Source organism: Hypomesus nipponensis, chromosome 13 (genome assembly GCF_054491055.1).
Source record: "Hypomesus nipponensis isolate SF chromosome 13, ASM5449105v1, whole genome shotgun sequence".
Lineage (NCBI taxonomy): Eukaryota > Metazoa > Chordata > Actinopteri > Osmeriformes > Osmeridae > Hypomesus > Hypomesus nipponensis.
The window spans coordinates 4065331-4087500 of NC_140373.1; the positions used below are offsets into that span (position 1 = coordinate 4065331).

Sequence of the window (22170 nt, forward strand, 5' to 3'; positions counted from 1 at the left end):
TTAAAATGTCTTAAAAAGGTCTGAAATGTCACTTACTGAAACCTGCAGGAGCCCTAAACTAAAGTGTCTATTTGCCAGTCTGGCCCAGCTTGGAAACTGTATCCTGTCCCAATGTAGACGGCAACCAAAAGCTGTCTGAATAGAAAAACAGCAACACTGTTTGTTTTTGAGTCATCAATAAATTAAGAAAACAAATCACTCTTGGTATTATAGTTTTTTACTTTCATATGTTTTACTTTACATTAATATTTTTGAGCAGGGTAAATTTAATTAAATGCATCTTGCAAAAGGATTGATAGCATTGTAATGGACTCTCACCCCTTTAAATTGGTTATGATTTATACAAATGTATGACTAAGAAAACACACAGTTCAATTCAATGAGTTCCACTGAGCATAAAAACATCACACTACAACTGACATCCATGTCGTCAAGGTGACAACCATGTACACAAAAAGACCGTCAGATGAAAATGCACAATCCATGAAAGCCAGTCTCATTAATGACTCCTCAGCGCTTCCTGAAGGCCCGGGAGATCCTCCAGGCGTTGGGCTCCTCGTAGCGGTTGTACAGGGGCTCCAGGCGCTCATGCTTCTTGTGCTTGCTGAGGCGTGTGGGATCGGCCACCTTGAAGAAGGCTGGTGAGAACTCCACCAGCCAGCGAGGGTCGATGGTGGTCACCTCCCTCATGTACTCCTTGGTGGTCAGCACCAGCTCGTGGTACACCAGCCTGAGGAGGAGACAGATGAACGTTCACAAATCAAATGAGTCCACAGAATATGGGTTGGCCTAAAAGAAACATCCCTTGCAAGTGAACCCATTACTACTACTAAAACGGTATCAAAACAACAGTACAGAGAACAATCAGAAACAAAAATCACTGAGTAAGGGATCCTGTAAATGAAGACCTAGTTTGCAAACGGAGAACGAGCCTTCGCGTTTCCGTGGTTACACAGCGAGATGTGACTCACCACTCAGGCTGTCTGTTGAACAGGGTGCTGGCTGGGTGGAGGTACACCACCTGCTGGTCGATGAGGGTACGGTAGCCCTCCTTGGGGTCCTTCTTGGCAGAGTTCCGGAAGTAACCGCTGCAGATGGCCTTCTGGACCCGCACTGTAGCTTTCCCACAAGACACCACGTCCAGCTTGTGTCTGAGAAGATGACAGAATGTGTGATAGGTGTTACACTGGTACAGCTTTGCTCTAAATGGAGATGAAGGGAAGGCTTTGAGGCTGAAACAGTACAGTGGAGAAGCTGGAAGGACCAGGCTTCAATGTGAGAAAGATCTTGACTTGGGATGCCCATAATTAACCGTGTAACCGACAATACGCCGTTGCAAATTTAGCGACCATGTCCATACCTGTCCATGATACCCATCATCTGTTTGCGGATGTCCTGAGCGCGGCGCAGGGAGCGGGCTTGGACAAAGTTCTCAAAGCACCACGGGTTGGAGAACTTGTTGTTCTTCCAGGAGTTATACACCGCCAGTAGGGTTAGATGGTCTCCTTCGGGCTGGAAGAACTTAGCCTTCTTCTGATCCGCCATGGTCTGCTTGTCCTGAGTCACACAGAAGGAACATTCTTTTGTCATTTACCACAAAACATTGTAATTTTGGCATACCACTTTCACTAGCTGGCAAACTAGAAGGCAACTTTGGCTATTTGAAATGCATTTGAGTCTCCTTGCTATGTGAAGGCACATGTTTAGAAGCCTGGTAGATGTTTATACATGTTGATATGTATTATGAATAGACACAGTATATGGTGAACAAGCATGGCCTGTGTGGCTGGTCATACCTTGGGCCTGTAGAAGACGTTCTGCACAGACAGCATGGAGACGATGGTGAGCATCTCCTCACTGCAGCCCAGGTGGACCGACATGATCAGCATCTTACACAGCATGGGCTCCAGAGGAAACTCAGCCATCTGAGGAACACGAGACAATCAAAAGGATATGAAGGCTGAAACAAACTTTCATGTATCCAACTGATAATTTTTTGTTGTTGAAGTATCCAAAAGGTATCCATTGGGCCTTAACATCATACCAAGAAAGTCTCTTGTTTCGATGTGTTTTACACATCATTAATTCGTACGTAGACTTGGACGTGGATAAATAGATGAATGTGACTAAAAAGTCAAGCTGCCGTCTCACCCTTCTCCCCAGGCGTGTGAGTAAGCCCTCGTCGTCCAGAGCACCCAGAGTGTACAGCTGCTCCATGGCTGTGATCAGGGTCTCCATGGGAGGAGCGTCCATGAAGTCAAACGACAGCAGGTCATTGATGCCCATAGCCTGGGAGAGAGGCGAAGGAGAAGGCAACAAGGTTAAGGAAGAAACAGTAACATGTCAAGTAGAAGAGGTCATGGTAAGAAAATATAAAATAAAGATAAAATAAAATAAAATAAAGGACTGCAGATGAAACCTGTACCTTGAGAGAGAGCACGGTGCTGGCCAGGTCTGTCCTCTGGATCTCAGGCACGTTGGAGGTGAGCATCTCGTCTCGGTAGGCTCTCTCCGTGTACAGCCTGTAGCATTTGCCTGGGCCGGTCCTCCCAGCTCTGCCTGATCTCTGCTTGGCTTGGGCCTGAGAAGGAGAGAGGTGGGGGGGTTAGAATCCACCCGCGTCAGCGTCCCATTGAAGCTGTATCTACGGATGTTCTTCAAAGTATCACTGGGGGACGATCTTTCAGGAGTTGGTTCACCTGTGAGATGGGGGTCACCACCAGCTGATCAATGCCTGACTTGGAGTTGTACACGTTCTGCTTCACGAAGCCAGGGTCCACCACGTAGTAGATACCATCAATGGTCAGAGACGTCTCGGCAATGTTTGTAGCAATGATCACCTGTCGTGTGAAACGGTCGAAACGCAAGAACAAACATTGGAGAAATGGCAAAAAGCAAAAATCTAGTTTTGTATTCAATCTTGCTGGTTAGAGTTGAAAGTGTGCCACTGCTTGGGCTGTACCTTTCTGCTCCCAGCGGGTGTTGGGTCAAAGATTCGGGTCTGCATCTCACTGGGCAGGGCTGAGTAGACAGGTAGGATGATCAGCTCTGGTACTTCAGGCCCCAGCGACTTCATCCTCTCGTACAGGATCTCACAGGCGGTGTCGATCTCTTCCTGACCCGTCAAGAACACCAGGACATCGCCTACAGGAAGCAGGAAACATCACACAACCTTTAGAGGGACATGATGGGTGTCATAAAGGGTGGAGGGGTATGGAGGGCAGGCGGCGTGGTCAAGATTTGACGAGCAGATGAGTTTTACCAGGCGGCTCAGTCAGGTGGATCTGCATGACGGTGATGAGACCTGCATCCAGGTAGTCTGTCTCGGGCTCTTTGCAGTAGAGAACCTCCACTGGGTAGGTTCTGCCAGGGATGGTGAAGATGGGTGCCTCAAAGAAGTACTGGGAGAACTTGACGGCATCCAGTGTGGCAGAGGACACAATGAGCTTCATGTCTTTGCGCTTCATCACCGTCTGAGAGAGAAGAAGAGTGGTGTCACATATATTCGTTCAGCAGACGCCAGAGGACCCAATGGGAGGTGCCTGGGAACCGTGCCTCACCTTCTTCAGCAGGCCGAAGAGCACGTCAGTGTGGATGGTCCTCTCGTGGGCCTCGTCCAGCATGATGAGAGCGTACTGACTCATGTCCGGGTCGATGAGACACTCCCTCTGCAGCATGCCGTGGGTCATGTACTTGATGACGGTCTCGGGGCTGGTGCAGTCCTCAAATCGAATGGTGTACCCCACCTGGAGCGGAAAGAGGGAGGGGATAGGTCAGATGTTTACAACGAGGATCCCTTCAAAAGTGTTCCACAGGCAGACGCTGTATAATGGACATTTCAAGACTGTTTTCGAACTAAAACTTCAGTTTTCTGGATCTCATTCACCTCCTGGCCCAGACAGCAACCGTACTCTTCAGAGACCCTCTTGGCCACCGACATGGCCGCAACACGACGGGGCTGAGTGCAGCCGATCTTCCCCCGTGTTGTGTAGCCAGCCTCAGCCAGATACTGGGTGATCTGGGTGGTCTTTCCAGAACCAGTCTCTCCAACCACAATCAGGATCTGGTTGTCGTGAACAGCCTGCGGGTGAAGAACACGGAAATAGCCACAAGTAAACCCGACATTATAATGGGTGTGTGGTGACAGTCATTCGAGTTACTTCGAAACGTTGAAAGAAACTTCTAGAACGAGGTCCGTTAGATGTTGGAATGTACCTGGACCAGCTGCTCCTTGAGCTTGTAGATGGGCAGGCCGGCTCTCTGCTCCAGGATGGACAGCTCTGTCTTCTTTCCGTATGAGGCCTGGTTGCCCCCAAAGGCATGTTTCTTCCACTCTGGGATGTCGACGGGCATCATGCCAATGCCTCTCATGTTGGCTGCGATTTGTCTCCCCTCAACTGTAAGAAGGACAGTCCGTTTTTAATTGAGATGGACTGGCATGACGTTAACCTCCATCCCCTTGGGATAAATGGTGAGTCAGCCCGTCTCTCGTGGTCTGGCAGGAACCATGCCTCCCCCGCATGCCCCTCAGGCCATGGAAGACACTGCGCAGACATCCACTATGTTCCTCTGCAGCACAACCCTCTTAACCAAGCCTGGGAGCAGATAACCATCTCCAGCCAGCTGTAACTCTGATTCGCCCCGGCTAGCAAACACTGGAGGAAGTCTGAGGAAGCTGGGGTCGATTCTGACTCGTCTCTTGTTTTAACTAGCCTTATGTTGCGGTGTCGATTTAGTGCTGAGGGAAAGGAGGCCTCACCATCAGGCAGAGGGTCGATCCAGTGCTTGTTGAGGCCTGTGGGGATGCAGTCCATCTCAGCCATGCGCTGGGCCTGTTTCACCTCCCTCCTCTCTTTAGCCAGAGCACTCTGCATCATCGCAGCCTGGGACAGCGAACCGTCTGGATTCTGAAAAGTCGGGAGAGGATCATTTTGTTAGTCCAAATCATTGGAGTGAAACGAGGGTTTAGAGAAGAGGCCGGTGTTAGAGAAGAGGCCGGTGTTAGAGAAGAGGCCGGTGTTTACCTTGACGATCTTGACCGGGCTCAGGTTTATACTCTGTCTGGTGTGTCCTCTCAGGAATGGGGGCTCCTCCTCCACCAGCTCAACCTCCAGTTCCTCATCTGAAGCAGGTTCAGATCAACACCAACATCAAGGCCACAGTAAGCACATTACACTATTGTATTTAAGTGTGCTAGTTGAGAAGTTGTACCTTCTTCGTCGTCGATGTTGGGCAGGATGCCAGTTTCCTCATCAAACTCGGGGAACTCTTCTTTTGAGAGAACGTTAGCGGCGATCATCTAAGAACAGGAACCATGCACGGAACAGGATTGTTTGAGAGGAGAGAACAATGCAATAAACCTCTGTGCATGCACGGCTGGGTACGATACCTGTTTGATCTCCCACTTTTCGTGGTCTGTGATCTTGTGGAGCCTCTTGCGTTCCACGGTGTCGTCCTCCACCTCAGGGACGTGGCCCAGGTTCATCTCAGAGGGGCGGTCGGGGTTCCTCATGGCCGTGTCCTCCCCGCCTTCAGGCAACATGTTCCTCCTCCTGTTGGGGTTCAGATCCTCCCCAGTTTCCTGGTCAACGTCCTGGCAAGGGGGAGGGGCGGGGCAAACATTCGCAGACACCATTACGGCCATTGCACCAGTGTATATGCGGCTTGAATTAACGGAATCCATGTTTCTCCAGTCGGTTGGCCACTGCACCTTGTCTTACCTTCATACTGAGGCTGGTCTTGGTGCCGGTGAAGGACAACACTTTGATTTTGACCTTTTGACCTCGGGTGACCACATCAGCCACATTAGCTACGCGTCCCTCTTTCCGCAGCTCTGAAACGTGGACCAGTCCTTCCCAGCGTTTCCTACAATGACAGACACTTGTTAAAAGGTGACAAAACGGGGGCTGTTGTCACAACGTGTTGGATGACATAAGTTGGAAATAATAAGCTATATCTGCCATTTCCTGACCTCAGGCCTTCCAGCTGGACGAAGCAGCCAAACTGCATGGTGCTGGTGATTTTGCCATTGTAGATGTCCCCCACAGCAGGCTCCTCCGGAGGTGGTCGGTCGACATGTTTGTCCTTCCAGCGGTCTTCAACATGTCTGTCCACATCTCTGTCTCTCTCCCGCTCCCTGTCTCTGCTCGGGCTGGGAGTCCGGTCACTCCAGCGGGACGCACGTTTCTTTTTGCGGCGCCGATCCCTTTCCCGGTCTCCAGATCGTGATCGTGAGCGGGACCAGGAACGGTGACTTCTGCCATCTCGGCCTCGGCTACGACTTCTGCTCCGCTTGCGCTTATCTTCCACCCTTGTGACAGAATAGGGTTTAAGCCACAACATGCCAAACATTGACATGCCAAAACTCCTGCACACTTGAAAAGTAAGGTTTTATCATGAAGAAAAGGAAAAAAAATGACATTGATTACAATTTGTATTCAGGGTGCTTCGTTAGAAAATGTGAATTCTCTTACTTTGAGTCACTTCCGCTGACACTGGGCATAAACATCTCCAACTCCTTCATGGCTTCAGCTGCTACTTTTTCATCATTTTCAATCTGTAGTAAGCTCTAAAAGATTTTGAAAGAGGCGAGTTGTCAATAGACTGTAGGCTACAGTATGTACAGATAGAGAGGGAGAAAGTTAGTGAGTAATTGTGCACTAGAACAATCTATGTCGACCCAAATGTATTCACTCGCCCCATTTGACCAAATTTAAAGTGAGACGTACCCTGGGAGGAGGATTGTCAGGCTTGCACAATCCAGGGAACATTTCCCTCATTTTATCCTTCTTACTCTTCGGCTTGGCAGGCTCAGTGGCTATGAACAAACCAAGGATCCGTCAGTATGTTACCTACCATACTATCAATTTAGCGCTCAACCAAAGTTTAATGGAATATAACTTACTTTTGATGTTAGCGGATGGCTGCATGGTTTGAATAACTCTAAGCAAATTGCCGATGAGGGAGTCCTGTAGGAAACGTAAAATGAAAAGATTTTTAGTTTGATGTACAATACAGTAGGCTACGTAGGTTACAATGTTGTAAGTAGGGAAACACTCTTACAGAGAAGTCTGCTCCATTTTTGACCAAAATCCGTTTAAAGCCATCAAATGTTGGTTGCTTTTCTGCTAGGTTGATAACAAACTCGGCTAGAGAAAAAAACATAATTAATCTCAAGAAAAATTACAAGCTAGCTAACGATTAGCATGCTAGCAATGGACACCTTGATCTCTACTGGCAACACTCACGACGTCGCTAGCTAGAAATATGTATTTCGTAAATAAATAGGACACGTCGCCTTTTGAATCCACGTTAAACATACCAAGATCTTTCTCACTTATTCCCAGATGATTTTCCAATTCTGTGCATACTTTAGAAACTAAGGAAAGATATTCGAGACGTTTTAGTTCCTCCATCCCCTCCATCATCTCGGTTTGTTTTGCTCCCGATATGCGTGAACCCCACTTCCGGCTACGTAATGTTGCTACGAGTGTTCATTGGGTCGTCGTGCTCAACCTATTATATAATTAATGTAATTAACATGAATTACAATGAGTTGACTTAAGATACTAACTTTACTTTTAATTATGTTGTACTTCTAATTATGTAAGTAAAAAAATCTAAACAGTCACAATAAGCCAAGATAATCCAATATTTATTAATGAGAAACATTTTTGGGATTTCACAGTTAAGCAATCTATAAATGCAAAACAAAAATATGCAAGTGTGTCAGATCTATTTTTACCCTATAAAATATAGTTACAAATATTTTTGATGGAGAGTTGTTGCAGATTTCCTGGGTAGTCATAGCAGTCTGAATCATAAAATTGATTTTTCAGAGGCAACATTAAACCATCAAAAAACTAACAAATCCCGACTCTCATCATAATGTATATACAAGTGTGGAAGTCTGAACAAATACATCATTTAGGCAAATTATAAAAAGTTGGTTAAAAATGCAAACAAAATACATTTACAAGTCTAACAACGTCAATGAATGCTTCACCAATAGCATTTTACAGGGAGGAGCATACAACAGCACATCACATTTCTTGATTGTATGAGAGTGTGTGGTTGAGAAGGAGACTTTTAACGCCTCCTGAAGGCGCGGGAGATCCTCCAGGCGTTGGGCTCCTCGTAGCGGTTGTACAGGGGCTCCAGGCGCTGTTGCTTTTTCTGCTTGCTGAGGCGTGTGGGGTCGGAAACCTTGAAGAAGGCTGGTGAGAACTCCACCAGCCAGCGAGGGTCGATGGTGGTCACCTCCCTCATGTACTCCTTGGTGGTCAGCACCAGCTCATGGTACACCACCCTGGAAAATAAGGAGAAATATTTAGGCAAGCACAAAAGGATTGATATCCATGTCATTCGATGCATTGGATGGCTAAACAAAGAAATGGGGGGGGGGGGGTGAAAAAATTGAGAACTCACCACTCAGGCTGACGGTTAAACAGGGCGCTGGAGGGGTGGATGTAAACCACCTGCTGGTCGATGAGGGTACGGTAGCCCTCTTGAGGGTCCTTCTTGGCCGCGTTCCGGAAGAACCCGCTGCAGATGGCCTTCTGGACCCGCACTGTAGCTTTCCCACAAGACACCACGTCCAGCTTGTGTCTGAGAAGATGACAGGACAGTTGCTTAACCCTTGTGTTCTCCTCGGGTCATTCTGACCCATCAGTCATTGTGACCCACCTTCGTTTGCGACAATTTTACCGCATACAAAAACAAAGTGAAGCATTTTCTTTTAACCGTTGGGCTGTCTCAGACCCCCCACATTGCGAAGGTTAAAAGAAAATTATTTTTATTTGCCTTTGTATTGGGTAAAATTGGGTAAACACAACGATGGTTCGTTATGAACTTTTTGGTCATGTGACCCGAAGGCAGCACAAGGGTTAACGAAAAGTACCTCAGTGAGTTTGACTGAAATGGAACTGTGATGATCTCATTTCAGGTTCCATACCTGTCCATGATACCCAGCATCTGTTTGCGGATGTCCTGAGCGCGGCGCAGGGAGCGGGCTTGGATGAAGTTCTCATAGCACCAGGGGTTGGAGAACTTGTTGTTCTTCCAGGAGTTATACACCGCCAGCAGGGTTAGATGGTCTCCTTCGGGCTGATGGAACTTGGCCTTCTTCTGGTCAGCCAAGGCTTGCTTGTCCTGAGTCACAGATAGTACACAGCCTTTCAGAAAATCGTCAACTCGAATACGCAGAGGTGTCCGTGTGGTTAATCCTTGTGAAACAGCGAAAAGCTCACTATATCTATCCACCATTAAACTCTAATGTTAATGGCCTGTGTACGAACCTTGGGCCTGTAGAAGACGTTCTGCACAGACAGCATGGAGACGATGGTGAGCATCTCCTCACTGCAGCCCAGGTGGACCGACATGATCAGCATCTTACACAGCATGGGCTCCAGAGGAAACTCAGCCATCTGGGGAAGGAAAAGAATGTCCAATTATTATAATAATAATAATAATAATTCGACTCAATATCTTGAGTCATCTGTCAAGTGACTAATGAAGACACTACCTGAAATGTACGTTTCTGAGCATTTATCCATTAACACCAAGGGTAGGTGATATCCCTGCAAATCCCTTCCAATTCATGTTCCGTCCTGTAACTCACCCTTCTCCCCAGGCGTGTGAGTAAGCCCTCGTCGTCCAGAGCACCCAGAGTGTACAGCTGCTCCATGGCTGTGATCAGGGTCTCCATGGGAGGAGCGTCCATGAAGTCAAACGACAGCAGGTCATTGATGCCCATAGCCTGGGGTGAAGAAAAAGGAAGGTGACCAAGTTACCACTATTTATAAAACTCAAAATTCCAGTCCTTGATTCTGATTGGCTCACAGCAAACATAAAATACGATTTATAATATATACACTCTATAAAACACACAGCTGTGACTGCATAACAATTCAATTAGAACACACGCACCATGAATCTCAAAGTTGACGATGTCAGATTTTATAGTTCATTTTCTATGAATTTGCGGGGTTAAGCATGGATGAGTGGTTTGAATAGATTTACAGGATCAAATAACTAGAAAGCACGCAGAAGTTAATGGCAGAGAAATTGAAGACCTGGGAAAGTCAAGAAATTAAACCGGGACCGTTAAACAATTGGTCCGTTAAACACCTCTGTACAGGAGGAGGGCTGTTACGATCGAACATTATTTGCACAATTAAAGTCCAGATAACGATAAACATTCCCCCCGATTCTTAAAGCCTGACTAGTCATGCTAGCCTGTGTTGCTTGGCAACCATTTTGCTGTCTGAAGGAACTATATTGCTTGGAGGAAGAAGGATTATTTGTTTTCAATAAATGACTGTATTTACATTGCTGTGTGTTTTATTTTGTGAAATCTTACTTGGTAGTCAAGAGTAGCCGTTTTATAAAAGCAATAAGCCATTTGAGACCGTGATTAAGTGTTTTTACCCACCCATAGCCGTTCTGAAAACACAATAAATTATAGCCTTAAGTGATTCATTGCTTGAATAAAGAAGAGTACAAAATAATAAAAACATTGCGTTTGGGTTTTATGGATATATTATCCAGAGTTTGTGGATGTTGGCTGTACCTTGAGAGAGAGCACGGTGCTGGCCAAGTTGGTCCTCTGGATCTCAGGCACGTTGGTGGTGAGCATCTCATCTCGGTAGGCTCTCTCCGTGTACAGCCTGTAGGTCTTTCCTGGGCCGGTCCTCCCAGCTCTGCCAGCACGCTGTTTGGCTTGGGCCTGAGAACATGCAATCATTTTCAACGACGGGTGTCAATACATCTACACAGACCCAGGGAAATGTCCTTCAAAACTGTGTGGACAACATAGGAATATGAGAACACCTGGGTAGATTGTATTGTTAGATACCAACCTGTGAGATGGGGGTCACCACCAGCTGATCAATGCCTGTCTTGGAGTTGTACACCTTTTGCTTCACAAAGCCAGGGTCCACCACGTAGTAGATACCGTCAATGGTCAGAGACGTCTCGGCAATGTTAGTGGCAATGACCACCTAAAGACAGGGAAAATAAAGCCCCAGATGTCAAACCTTGTATAGTGATTCAAATGAGAATCTTTAAGTTGCTTGGAAACCAAAGAAACTGGTGTCCCCCAGGGCTCTGCATTTGGGTCCTTTTATATTTGACAGTTTTTTAAATTTTGTATTACCTTTCTGCTTCCAGGAGGTGCAGGGTCAAAGATTCGGGTCTGCATCTCACTGGGCAGGGCTGAGTAGACAGGTAGGATGATCAGCTCTGGTACATCAGGCCCCAGCGACTTCATCCTCTCGTACAGGATCTCACAGGCGGTGTCAATCTCTTCCTGACCCGTCAAGAACACCAGGACATCGCCTAGTAGGACAGATTACGTTTTTAAACAAAAGGCATCTCAAAAAGGACGACCACATTAGACAACCCTCAAGGAAACACTATAAATGGAAAGGTGCCTAGACCAGGTCATTCAGGCCATACCAGGGGGCTCAGTCAGGTGGATCTGCATGACCGTGATGAGGCTGGCATCCAGGTAGTCTGTCTCGGGCTCTTTGGTGTAGAGAACCTCCACTGGGTAGGTTCTGCCAGGGATGGTGAAGATGGGTGCTTCGTAGAAGTACTGGGAGAACTTGACGGCATCCAGAGTTGCCGAAGTCACGATGAGCTTCATGTCTTTGCGCTTCATCACCGTCTGAGAGAGAAGAAGAGTGGTGTCACGTGTATTCGTTCAGCAGAGGCCAGAGGACCCAATGAGGGGAGGTGTTGCACTGCCGGGGAACCGTGCCTCACCTTCTTCAGCAGGCCGAACAGCACGTCAGTGTGGATGGTCCTCTCGTGGGCCTCGTCCAGCATGATGATGGCATACTGGCCCAAATCTGGGTCGATGAGACACTCCCTCAACAACATACCGTCTGTCATGTACTTGATGACGGTCTCGGGGCTGGTGCAGTCCTCAAATCGAATAGTGTACCCCACCTGGAGCGGAAAGACACAGAGGCGAGACGTCCGTCAATCTTAGTCACTGTGTGGTGCGGCCAGGCGTCTGCCGTGAACTGTCAGAAGAAAAACACTGACCTCCTGGCCCAGACAGCAACCGTACTCTTCAGAGACCCTCTTGGCCACCGACATGGCCGCTACACGACGGGGCTGAGTGCAGCCGATCTTCCCCCGTGTTGTGTAGCCAGCCTCAGCCAGATACTGGGTGATCTGGGTGGTCTTTCCAGAACCAGTCTCTCCAATCACAATCAGGATCTGGTTGTCGTGAACAGCCTGCGATGGAAGAAGTGCACAAATAAATGGTTGACGTATATATATATATATATAGGCCATGTATATGAGCCTTGAAGTAACAGTCGCAGCATGTTTTGATTGAAGCTAGCTGCACCGACCTGGATTAACTGTTCCTTGAGCTTGTAGATGGGCAGGCTTTCTCTCTGCTCCAAGATGGAGAGCTGAGTCTTCTTTCCGTAAGAGGCCTTGTTGCCCCCAAAGGCATGTTTCTTCCACTCTGGGATATCATTGGGCATCATGCCAATGCCTCTCATGTTGGCTGCGATTTGTCTCCCGTCAACTGTAAGAAGGAAAGTGTTTTCAATTGAGATGGACTGGCATGACGTTGACCTCCATCCCCTTGGGATAAATGGTGAGTCAGCCCGTCTCTCGTGGTCTGGCAGGAACCATGCCTCCCCCACAAGCAGCCCAGGCCCCCTTAGGCCGTGCAGAACAGACATGCAGCTACGGTCACCCCCTCTATCCGGCCTGTGAGGGGGCTGGAGGAAACACGATAACCATCTCCAGCCCTGGTCACCCTCAGGGCTCCTGGTACCATAGAGGAAGTCTTGAATCAGCCTGTTTTGATTTTCATGAGTAGCTTTTACGGAGGGCCATGCTAAAAAGGTCAGTACTAAAACATTGCACTTATCGGTTAGGCTTTTTGAACGTCAGCATCAAGGATTACAACTTAACGTCCACTTAACGTGAACATGTGGTCCAAGGCCTCACCATCAGGCAGAGGGTCGACCCAGTGCTTGTTGAGGCCCATAGGGATAGAGTCCATCTCAGCCTCCCTCTGGGCCTGCTTCACCTCCCTCCTCTCCTTCGCCAGAGCACTCTGCATCATCGCAGCCTGGGACAGCGAACCGTCCGGATTCTAATAAACGGATGGATGAATTAGAGAGCTGGACGTAGAGTGCCAAGTGCTAAGTATTCTGCAGGCAGTAACAGTAGATTGAGCACACATTTAAAGGAAACAGCATTGTTAAGAGGAAGGTGGTTATGTTTAGGGCACGGGGATACGTACTTTTACGATCTTCACAGGGCTCATGTCCATGCTCTGTTTGGTGTGTCCTCGCAGGAACGGAGGCTCCTCCTCCACCAGCTCAATCTCCAGATCTTCATCTGAGACGAGGAAGAAGTATCATGGTCACCTCAAGTTGTACGTTTAAAAAGGCTTCTCAGTAAAAAATGCATGGCATGTACATGAAAACAACTGAACCAAAAGAAGCATATGTTCAGTTTTACCTTCTTCATCGTCGACTTTGGGAAGGATACCAGTCTCTTCGTCAAAGTCTGGGAACTCCTCTTTAGACAGAACGTTAGCAGCAATCATCTGAAGATGGAATGAAGAGAGGGAGTAAAACGGCAGCACAGTATACGAGCCAACTTGCAGTCTTGATCTGGTTTCGACACACACCTGTTTAATCTCCCATTTCTCCGGGTCTGATATCTTGGTGAGTCTCTTGCGCTCCAAAGTGTCGTCCTCCACCTCGGGGGCGTGGCCGAGGTTGAGGTTGGAGGGGCGGTCAGGGTTCCTCATGGCCGTCTCCTCGTGGCCGTCAGGACCAGTGTTCCTCCTCCTGTTGGGGTTCAGATCCTCCCCAGTTTCCTGGTCAACATCCTGGCAAGGGGAACGGAAAGATCGTGTTCGCTTAAAATCTATGATCCTTGATTTTCCCAGCTTTGCTAAAGCTACAGTCATGCTACAGTCAGGCTCAACAGTGTCGACCTCATGGTTGTCGTCTTACCTTCATGCTGAGGCTGGTCTTGGACCCGGTGAAAGACAACACTTTAATCTTGACCCTCTGACCTTTGGTGACAACATCGGCCACGTTGGCCACACGTCCCTCTCTGCGCAGCTCGGAGATGTGAACCAATCCCTCCCAGCGTTTTCTACAGCAGCATAACAGCAGAAACATTACATTACATTTACATGTAGTCATTTAGCAGACGCTCTTATCCAGAGCAACTTACAGGAAGAACAGGGACATTCCCCCCCGAGGCAAGTAGGGCGAAGTGCCTTGCCCAAGGACACAACGTCACTTTGCACGGCCTGGAATCGAACCAGCAACCTTCAGATTACTAGCCCAATTCCCTAACCACTCAGCCACCTGACTCCCATCAACAAATCACATCAACACTGGACTTAATTACAAAGTAAAAACTGCTGAAACGAAGTGTAAAATGATGTAATTGATCTCGTCATGAGGCATGATGATCCAGATCCACTGACCTCAGTCCCTCTAGCTGCACGAAGCAGCCAAACTGCATGATGCTGGTGATTTTGCCGTTGTAGATGTCCCCCACGGAAGGCTCCTCCGGAGGTGGTCGGTCGACGTGTTTGTCCTTCCAGCGGTCGTCAGAGTGCTTGTCCACATCTCGGTCTCGGTCTCTACGGGGGCTAGGGGTGCGGTCAGCCCAGCGAGACGAGTGCTTCTTGCTGTGGTCCCGGTCTCTCTCCCGGTCTCTCTCCCGGTCCCTGTGGCGGGTGCGGTCCCTCGAACGAGACCTGGAGCGCGAGCGGGAGCGGTGGCGTCTACGCCGGTCTCTGTCCCGGTCCTTGCTACGGCTCCGGCTTCTGCTGTGCCGCCTCTTCCGGTCAGATCTAAAGGTTTAAGACATTTTGTAAACAAGACCATTGAAAACAATGGTCTTTTGTAAACGCCATCCACTGACTACTGTTTTTTTTCTATCTAAATCACTCACTATGAAAATGGCCCCCATCCACCAATGAAGCAACATAACAAATCTTAGGTTACACATAGCTTTGTCCATTCTAGAACTAAACCATATTGCGAAACAGAATGTGTGTTGTGTAGATCTCCTTACTTGCTCTTGCTGCTTTTTGAGTCACTTCCACTGACACTGGGCATGAACATCTCCAACTCCTTCATGACATCTGCTGCTATTTTCACATCGTCATCATCTAGCATGCCCTGGGAGGGTTGGTCAAATAACGGGCTGTAACAAAGGTTTTACATACAGACTGAGATTTAAGTCAATTAAATCTATCACGTTAACATACCTTAGGAATCGGGTCGTTTGGTCTGCACAAAGCTGGGAACAGCTCTTTCAGCTTCTCCTTCTCACTCTTCTGCTTGACCACAGGCTCTGAGACTGCAAAAAGACCGGTTAGTTAAGCATTTTCCCAACATTGAATTCCAATCAATGCTAACATATATCCGTCACATTACCTTTGCTTGAAGACGCCTTAGACGGAGGTCGCATAGTTTGGATAAGTCTGAGCAAATTGCTGACGAGGGAATCCTGCAAGAATATTTGTAGTTGTTTAGCTTCATCATTCATGTTTAGTTTCATCATTCCAACAATACAATAGCTTCCTAACCAACAACATGATGTCAGATAACTAGGCAAATACACTTACTGTAAACTCTGCTCCATTTTTCAACAGTAGTGACTTAAAGCCATCAAATGTTGGTTGCTTCTCAGCCAGGCTTATAACAAACTCGGCTGTAAACCAGAATAATAGACAGAATTAAGTAGGACCAATTACAGTAGCTAGCACAGCATATATGGTCAAAGCTAGCAACCAGAAAACGTAAGCAGCGGCTATAAGCGATTAGTTTACAGTTAGCTAGTTACACACCCAGATCTTTGTCGCTTATTCCCAGATGGTTGTCGAGTTCTGTGCATACTTTGGACACCAAAGATAGATACTCGAGCTGTTCAAGATCTTCTACCCCGATGTCTGCCATTCTCCACGAGATTTGTTTTGTTCAGGCAGCGACGTAGCCAGCAGACATATTTCTTGTTCGAAAGGGGTTCGTTTCCGGTATTTCTGTTTCCGGAAAGTTGGGTTTTGAAGTTCCTAGTCTCACCACACGATGGTGATAAAGCCAAGTAAGTAACAAAAAATAAAATAATCTCTTAAGAAACACAATCAGAACGGTAACGCAGGGTAGGAAGAGCCAAAAGGAAATATTACTGTTATAAAGTACCTTTATTAATTTGATACCACTAACCAGGAAAGAACCGAGAATAGGCACTTTAGTTGATTGCATTAGTGCATGATTTTCTAGAAACTTTTCTACGATCCAGTTTCCAACTGACAGTAGCATACCACAGAAAAAGCCTCCCAATTCAATTCAATTTATTTGTTTGAAATAGCTCAGCACAATGACTTAAATAGAAGCAGGTTATGTGCGAAGAATCTTAGCTGTGATATCTTCCACCGTGTACCGTGTCAATTACCAGTTTGACAGCATGTAGCCATCGTATAAACATTTTAATCCCACAGAAGGAACATGTTTATTATAGTGTCAGTGTTTAGGAGGAAAAAAATAACTACCATACAATTATGTCAGCACAATGCTAGCCAAAATATAATTTCATAAAATGTAAAATGACATTCCTTGGTACACTAAGTTATTCCAGTGAAATAATGCATGTCCTGGGCAGCCAGATTCTCTTTGCGTGTCTACACGCTTTACAGTGTCTGACAACTCCTGGGATTGGCAAACTTTAGAAACACAACAGAACGCCCTTACTAGAAGGTCATCCCCTTTCTGTGGTCTGTCATACAGGGATCTTAACCAAAGCAGCAGCACTGAATAGGCTAGGTCATGTGTTCTTGGTAGAGCCAGGGGATTATGGGTAAAGGGGAGCGATAGAGGACAAATTAGGTTGCCTATAAATATCCGCATCCTAGAATATAGATCAATTAGATATGAGCTTTGGACCTCCTGCAGGAATTTTTAACTGTTGGGAAGACAGCCGCAAGAGAAAAATAGGAAGAGTATTCTGCCATTGCTGAAAGCACTTGAGGGTGTACTAGGGGTTGTCAGTCCTGTTATTCCCAGTAGTACAGACTACTGTGTAATGGATGATCTGTCAAACAGTGTTACAGGTCGTTATATATCACATTCCTAATTCAGTTGTAGCAGAAGATGGTGGGACGTGGAGATGTGTAAGAGTAAAGGAGGGGCCAAGATAAGGTGGAAATGAGATCCAGTCCAATGTCTAGACTAGTTTCATCTTTATTATATACATAGAGATATACATGGAGCCAAAATCCCACTTGCTTTTATTACAACACTTATCCCTTTTGGTGATATAGTTCTGTGTCTCAATCAAACACCATCCTCTAGACACACTCGTTGGTTTTCTGCAATAGCAATATTATCTTTCCAGCATAGAAACAGCTTTAGCATATGAAGAGGTCAGTCATACTTGACGGATAACTTAATCATACACTAACGAACAGCCTGTGATAGCATCCCACTGTGTGAGTCAAATTCTCAGAGATGCCTTCATTATGATTGTGTGACTGCCTAAGCAACATATCAAAGAAACACTTTACAACCTGCATATGTTACTCAAGTTTCAATAAGCACTTAGTATTCCAAGATTAGACAGTGCCATAATGATACCTTCAAGTAATAAATGGTTCTTTAGAATTAGTCATTTGCTAAGCGAGGTATGTTCATGCCAACTAATAAAGTCTAAAAGCACAGATATTCATCATAAAAAAGCATGAATATTCATACACTGTCCCAGTTTTACATTATTAAAATCCATGGGTGCAGTTAGCCTTCTCGTTAAATCACATTATGAGGTTTCTAATGGTTATATGACATTAGGACTTAAAACCTGGATGACACAGTTGCCATGGTATTTCGGTGCACATTTTGAAATACTCCTTAGTAAGAACCATAAATAAAACTCTTATCAGCGTTTAAGAGCTAATTAGCTTTCAATTGAGAATGATTTATTTGATCACAGGTTATTTGGTATGCAGAGACTGTTCCCTCTAATTGGGGGTTACAGAGCCTTTTCACTCAATGAACAAGTAAGCCCATTTTTTAAACAATTTTTTTTGTTCGTCCTTGTCAAAATGTACTGTTACCTACGCTATCTGAATGCATCCCAACTTAATGTGTCCCTGTGTGTGTGTGTGTGTGTGTGTGTATATGGATATGCTGTGTCTCTGTGAGTGTGTGTGTGTGTCCAGTTTTCTTATTCCTCTCTTGATCTTGGCAGACCCCTCTCTCCAGCAATACTAGAGGAAGAAACGCGTCTCCACTACACCGTAACAACATGGCGTTTTCCAATGCTGTTAGCAGGCTAAAAGCATCATGTCAGACAAGAAGGATAGGAAACATGCGACACGTGGAGTTAACATGGCTCCCACTCGTGGCCATCCACTAATGTTAGCATGACCCCTGTTACTCTTCAATCTTGGAAGTGGTCCAGGGAGGCTCGGGGGATTCACATCCCTGCCTCCCGTAAAGCCCCTTTCCTGATCAGAGCAGTCTCCTCAGGGTACTAAGACAGCGCCCCCCCCCCCCCTCCCTCCAGCCCCCCCCCCCTCCCGCCAGCGCGCTCCACAGCCGCCACCACCCCCACCAGGTTAACAGGATGTAATTTACCAATAATCTTCAATGTCGCCTATATGTCAAGAAGCAGATGCCCTGCTTAGATTTCGATCCAACCTAATTCTGTTCAAAGGGACAGAGACATGAAACAGAGACATTAACCTTAGCCTCAGCTGGTAATTAGTCATGCAGATAACGACACACAGTTTTAATTTAATGTATTTTTTCACTTTGTTCACAGTACCGGTCTTGGTCTGCAGACTTGCTGAATTCCCTGAATTTCAAATTATCTGACCTCTGGACCTCGTTTAACATTCACGGTCTTAATTAAAAATCTTGATCATGTTTTACATGGTAGCTGTGTATGTTGACTTTACCGGGTTCTAGAGTTGAATCTTGAACTAACAAAATAACTATGTGTTTTAGATTATTAAGTTTAAGTATATAATAAAATAATTTTCTGCTTAAATGGAAGGTCCTGCAGAATGAAGTTTTAATGGAAAGTTTTTGAAAGCTTCTGACGGTCTATGGTGTCATGACATTATGCTGATGAGTTACCTTACAGTCTGTTCACCTCCATTCCTCTACCCTTCAAGGCTCAACTGGCGCAGAACTCATTGATTCAATAATTCATAAGTGGGTAGCATGTAAATGATGAGCGATGTAAGTCACCCTGGATGAATCTTTCTCAGATGAATAATGTAGGACAGAGTAGGATCCCTGACCACCCTGGGAAAAGACATAATGTCCCCTTGACCTGACTAACTCTCTCTCTTTCTCTCTCTGTCTCTCTGTCTCTCTCTCTCTCTCTCTCTCTCTCTCTCTCTCTCTCTCTCTCTGTCTCTCTCTCTCTCTCTCTCTCTCTCTCTCTCTCTCTCTCTCTCTCTCTCTCTCTCTGCTTGCGTGATTCATGGTGGAGGCTCAAGGTCTGCTGCTTCTCTCCTGTTGCCTTCACTCACAGGTCGGACAGCAATCGCTGGTCGGGATTATGAAAGGTACAGCAGCACCCTGTAAAATGGGAGTTACGTAAGAGAAAAAACAGGTTTGTGCTGCCTTTGTTGTTGTAGTTATCCTCCAACTGAACTTGTTGGTTGGGTACTCATGGCTAACTTTTTCTGACACTCTACAGGGACGATGGAGAAGGCTACTTTGCTAAAAGACAAGGACAGGAACAATGCTTGAGGGAAAGAGAGGCACCACCGATAGCCGTCTTTACAATTTGTCAAGGCATTCAGTTGGTAGAAATGTGGGACTTTCAATTAGTCTACAGCACAACACTAGTTACCTCCAGCCCCAGACACTGAGCTTGTCTTGAATTTCACAGAAACTTTCTCTACCAAGTCACTTGATACGGGCGGACAGGTTCCAGCCCTGCCTTGGTGGGTTGTGTTTGTCAGGGAGCCCCTCGCAGGCCTGGATACTAATGGAAGAGCCTGTTACTGTGTGTCCCATGGCCCCTGCTGGATCAATACCTCCTCCACAGTGACACTTGTGGAAGTGAATGTGAAGAATATCGGCCCAGGCCTGCTGCTGGATGCAATTAGTCCACCACAGACCCAGTTGAGCCCCTAATTCAACACTGACTGACTTGTGTGTCTGGAGGTGGGAGTACTTTAGGATGTTCTTCTGTTGAGACAGGAAAAATACATCTAGGGGTCCCACTGTCACTCTTCCTTAAGATCTGGACTTTGGATCCACAGAGACTCTCCTCCCTTACAGGTTACACACCAGACCGGCCAGTGGCAGGTTTAGTTTACCCGTACGGCCCAATATATGGTGTAGGATAAGACTTGTAAGTAATTTGACTTTAATGGAGTTTAGTAACCAATGAGCACAGGAGATTAGCTAATGTTATGACAGCATGGTGGAGGGAAATATTGCTTTCCGATATGACTGATAGGTGTGATCTTATCCGTCAGAATTTTCAATATGTTGTTAAGACTTTATAATTAGACGGGTAGGCTCTGCTTCTCATTTACATTGATTTTTCATATGACTTCATATTAGTTGGTTATTGCCACGATTATCAAACCAGATTAATCTTAAGAGCTGTTTTCAAAATACAGACGATTTCTAATGAGAAGGAACAAGGGTCGGGAGAAGCCATGCAAAGTCACCAGTGCTACGTTGAAGGTGCAGCTGAGGTTCTTTTGGAATTCATCACCACAACTCTTACGCATTTCAAAAGCACTCTTCCAATATGGGTGAAACGGGGGGGAGGGGGGGGGGGATAGACGTGCGCCCACATGACTATTAGCCCGGCCGCGAGACAGCACCGCAAGGCGATTAGCTGGGATTGGAAGAAGAGTGGCCCGTTCTTTTCCCTGGCATACATCACCAGGACATGCCCGGGCCCAGAACCTGCTTTGGCAGTCCCATTAAAGAGGCCCCCTCAGTCATATTTCTCTGGGCTGGGGCCGGGGGATCGATGGCTGCAGATGGACTCGCTGACAGCTCACTGGTGTCTGAGTGGGCCTGGGGCTCTCTGCTAAGGCGTGTGTGTGAATGTGTGTGTAGAGGTTGAGGGGGACCGTTGTGTGCACTCTGCGTAACGGGAAAAGGTTGATTTGGTTGAGACCACTGGGTAATTAGTCATTTACACAAGCTGGATATTGATCGTCTGCTCTATGTTGACGGGTATTATATCTCCATCCTCGTTAAGTGGACTCCTCATGTGCCTGGGCTGGTCATTTACATGGGAATGATGATATCTGAGGTGGACACTCTGGTCTTCTGGACACATTTGTTAGGATAACGTCATTCGAAGGCGCGCTACTGACTAACTAGGATTCACACAGGTCACATGGGCAGGTGCATTCATTACGTCGTGCCTGAAATCATCTCGGAGCTAAACGTGTGCTGGTCGTTATGGATAGTTTGTGCTCTCTCTGTGTGTCTGTGTGTGTGTGTGTGTGTGTGTGGTTGTCTGTGTGTGGGCGGCGTGTGCATGTGTGTGTGGAAGTAGTGCTGGAGTGTGCGTGTGCTTCCTGCCTGAATGTCTAATTTGAGATCACAGGTGCTGCTACAGTGAGACTGGTTCGTGTTTGGCATGAGTCTGATAAACAGCCCTGCGCTTGTGTAGCAATCAGCACACATCCACATAGTTAGCACATTTGTACGGAAGATCCAGAGTCACCTGACAGGGTGCTCTGACTGCAGGGAAAGAGCAGGCAGATAAGAGGGCAGGACCAGCCTCGCAATGCGCATAGCTGCCGTGACGATGTGTGGCAGATAAGGCTCGTCTCCACAGATGCTCTTTCACGTTGTCTCCGTCGATCAGGTCGCCTTTGGCTTTTCCTGATTGATGAGCCCGAGGGCTTGTTTGGCACAACCTTTCAGAATGGTCAATCTGAAATGCTTGGCAGTGCCGATCTGGCGTCCAATCAGAGTGAGGGTGGTGGTAAGTGTTTCATGTTGGGTCATCTGTTCAGAAGGACATCCTCTTTAAACCTCTCTCTCTCTCTCTCTCTCTCTCTCTCTCTCTCTCTCTCTCTCTCTCTCTCTCTGTGTCTCTATGTCTCTCTCCCTCTCTCTTTCTCTCTCTCTCTCTCTCTCTCTCTCTCTCTCTCTCTCTCTCTCTGTC

General features: G+C 46.7%; 2 protein-coding genes across 2 annotated transcripts; both read right to left on the reverse strand.

Moving 5' to 3' along the window:
* Positions 1-201: 201 nt before the first annotated feature.
* On the reverse strand, positions 202-7458 carry LOC146259547 (ATP-dependent RNA helicase DHX8-like). Its single transcript, XM_084669738.1, has 23 exons — positions 7322-7458; positions 7063-7148; positions 6905-6968; positions 6729-6817; positions 6474-6568; positions 5972-6310; positions 5721-5865; positions 5390-5593; positions 5212-5299; positions 5025-5122; positions 4760-4907; positions 4216-4397; positions 3887-4081; positions 3561-3746; positions 3263-3473; positions 2963-3144; positions 2700-2840; positions 2426-2581; positions 2152-2289; positions 1797-1925; positions 1361-1557; positions 972-1151; positions 202-730 (listed from the first exon to the last, which is right to left on the reverse strand). The coding sequence occupies exons 1-23, from the start codon at positions 7425-7427 to the stop codon at positions 511-513; spliced, it is 3579 nt and encodes a 1192-aa protein (XP_084525864.1). The 5' UTR covers positions 7428-7458; the 3' UTR covers positions 202-510.
* A 180-nt stretch (positions 7459-7638) lies between these two features.
* LOC146259548 (ATP-dependent RNA helicase DHX8) lies at positions 7639-16040 on the reverse strand. The gene is made up of 23 exons (XM_084670071.1): positions 15860-16040; positions 15638-15723; positions 15447-15519; positions 15278-15369; positions 15082-15188; positions 14486-14857; positions 14001-14145; positions 13670-13873; positions 13498-13585; positions 13277-13374; positions 12979-13126; positions 12366-12547; positions 12052-12246; positions 11767-11952; positions 11458-11668; positions 11156-11337; positions 10860-11000; positions 10571-10726; positions 9620-9757; positions 9297-9425; positions 8954-9150; positions 8428-8607; positions 7639-8308 (listed from the first exon to the last, which is right to left on the reverse strand). Exons 1-23 carry the CDS (start codon positions 15966-15968, stop codon positions 8089-8091), a joined length of 3639 nt encoding a protein of 1212 aa, XP_084526197.1. The 5' UTR covers positions 15969-16040; the 3' UTR covers positions 7639-8088.
* Positions 16041-22170: the final 6130 nt, after the last annotated feature.

Bases quoted from the DNA above. Each gene is read 5' to 3' on its own strand.
- LOC146259547 (XM_084669738.1), bottom strand. From the start codon at position 7,427: ATGATGGAGGGGATGGAGGAACTAAAACGTCTCGAATATCTTTCCTTA. The intron at 5,866-5,971 runs GTCAGGAAATGG...CTGTCATTGTAG, and splicing joins GTCCAGCTGGAAGGCCTGAG to GAAACGCTGGGAAGGACTGG. The intron at 731-971 runs GTGAGTCACATC...TCTCCTCCTCAG, and splicing joins TTCAACAGACAGCCTGAGTG to GCTGGTGTACCACGAGCTGG.
- LOC146259548 (XM_084670071.1), bottom strand. From the start codon at position 15,968: ATGGCAGACATCGGGGTAGAAGATCTTGAACAGCTCGAGTATCTATCT. The intron at 13,586-13,669 runs GTGTGTGTCGAA...TTCCATCTTCAG, and splicing joins AGAAATGGGAGATTAAACAG to ATGATTGCTGCTAACGTTCT. The intron at 9,758-10,570 runs GTACAGCCAACA...TCTTCACCCCAG, and splicing joins GCACCGTGCTCTCTCTCAAG to GCTATGGGCATCAATGACCT.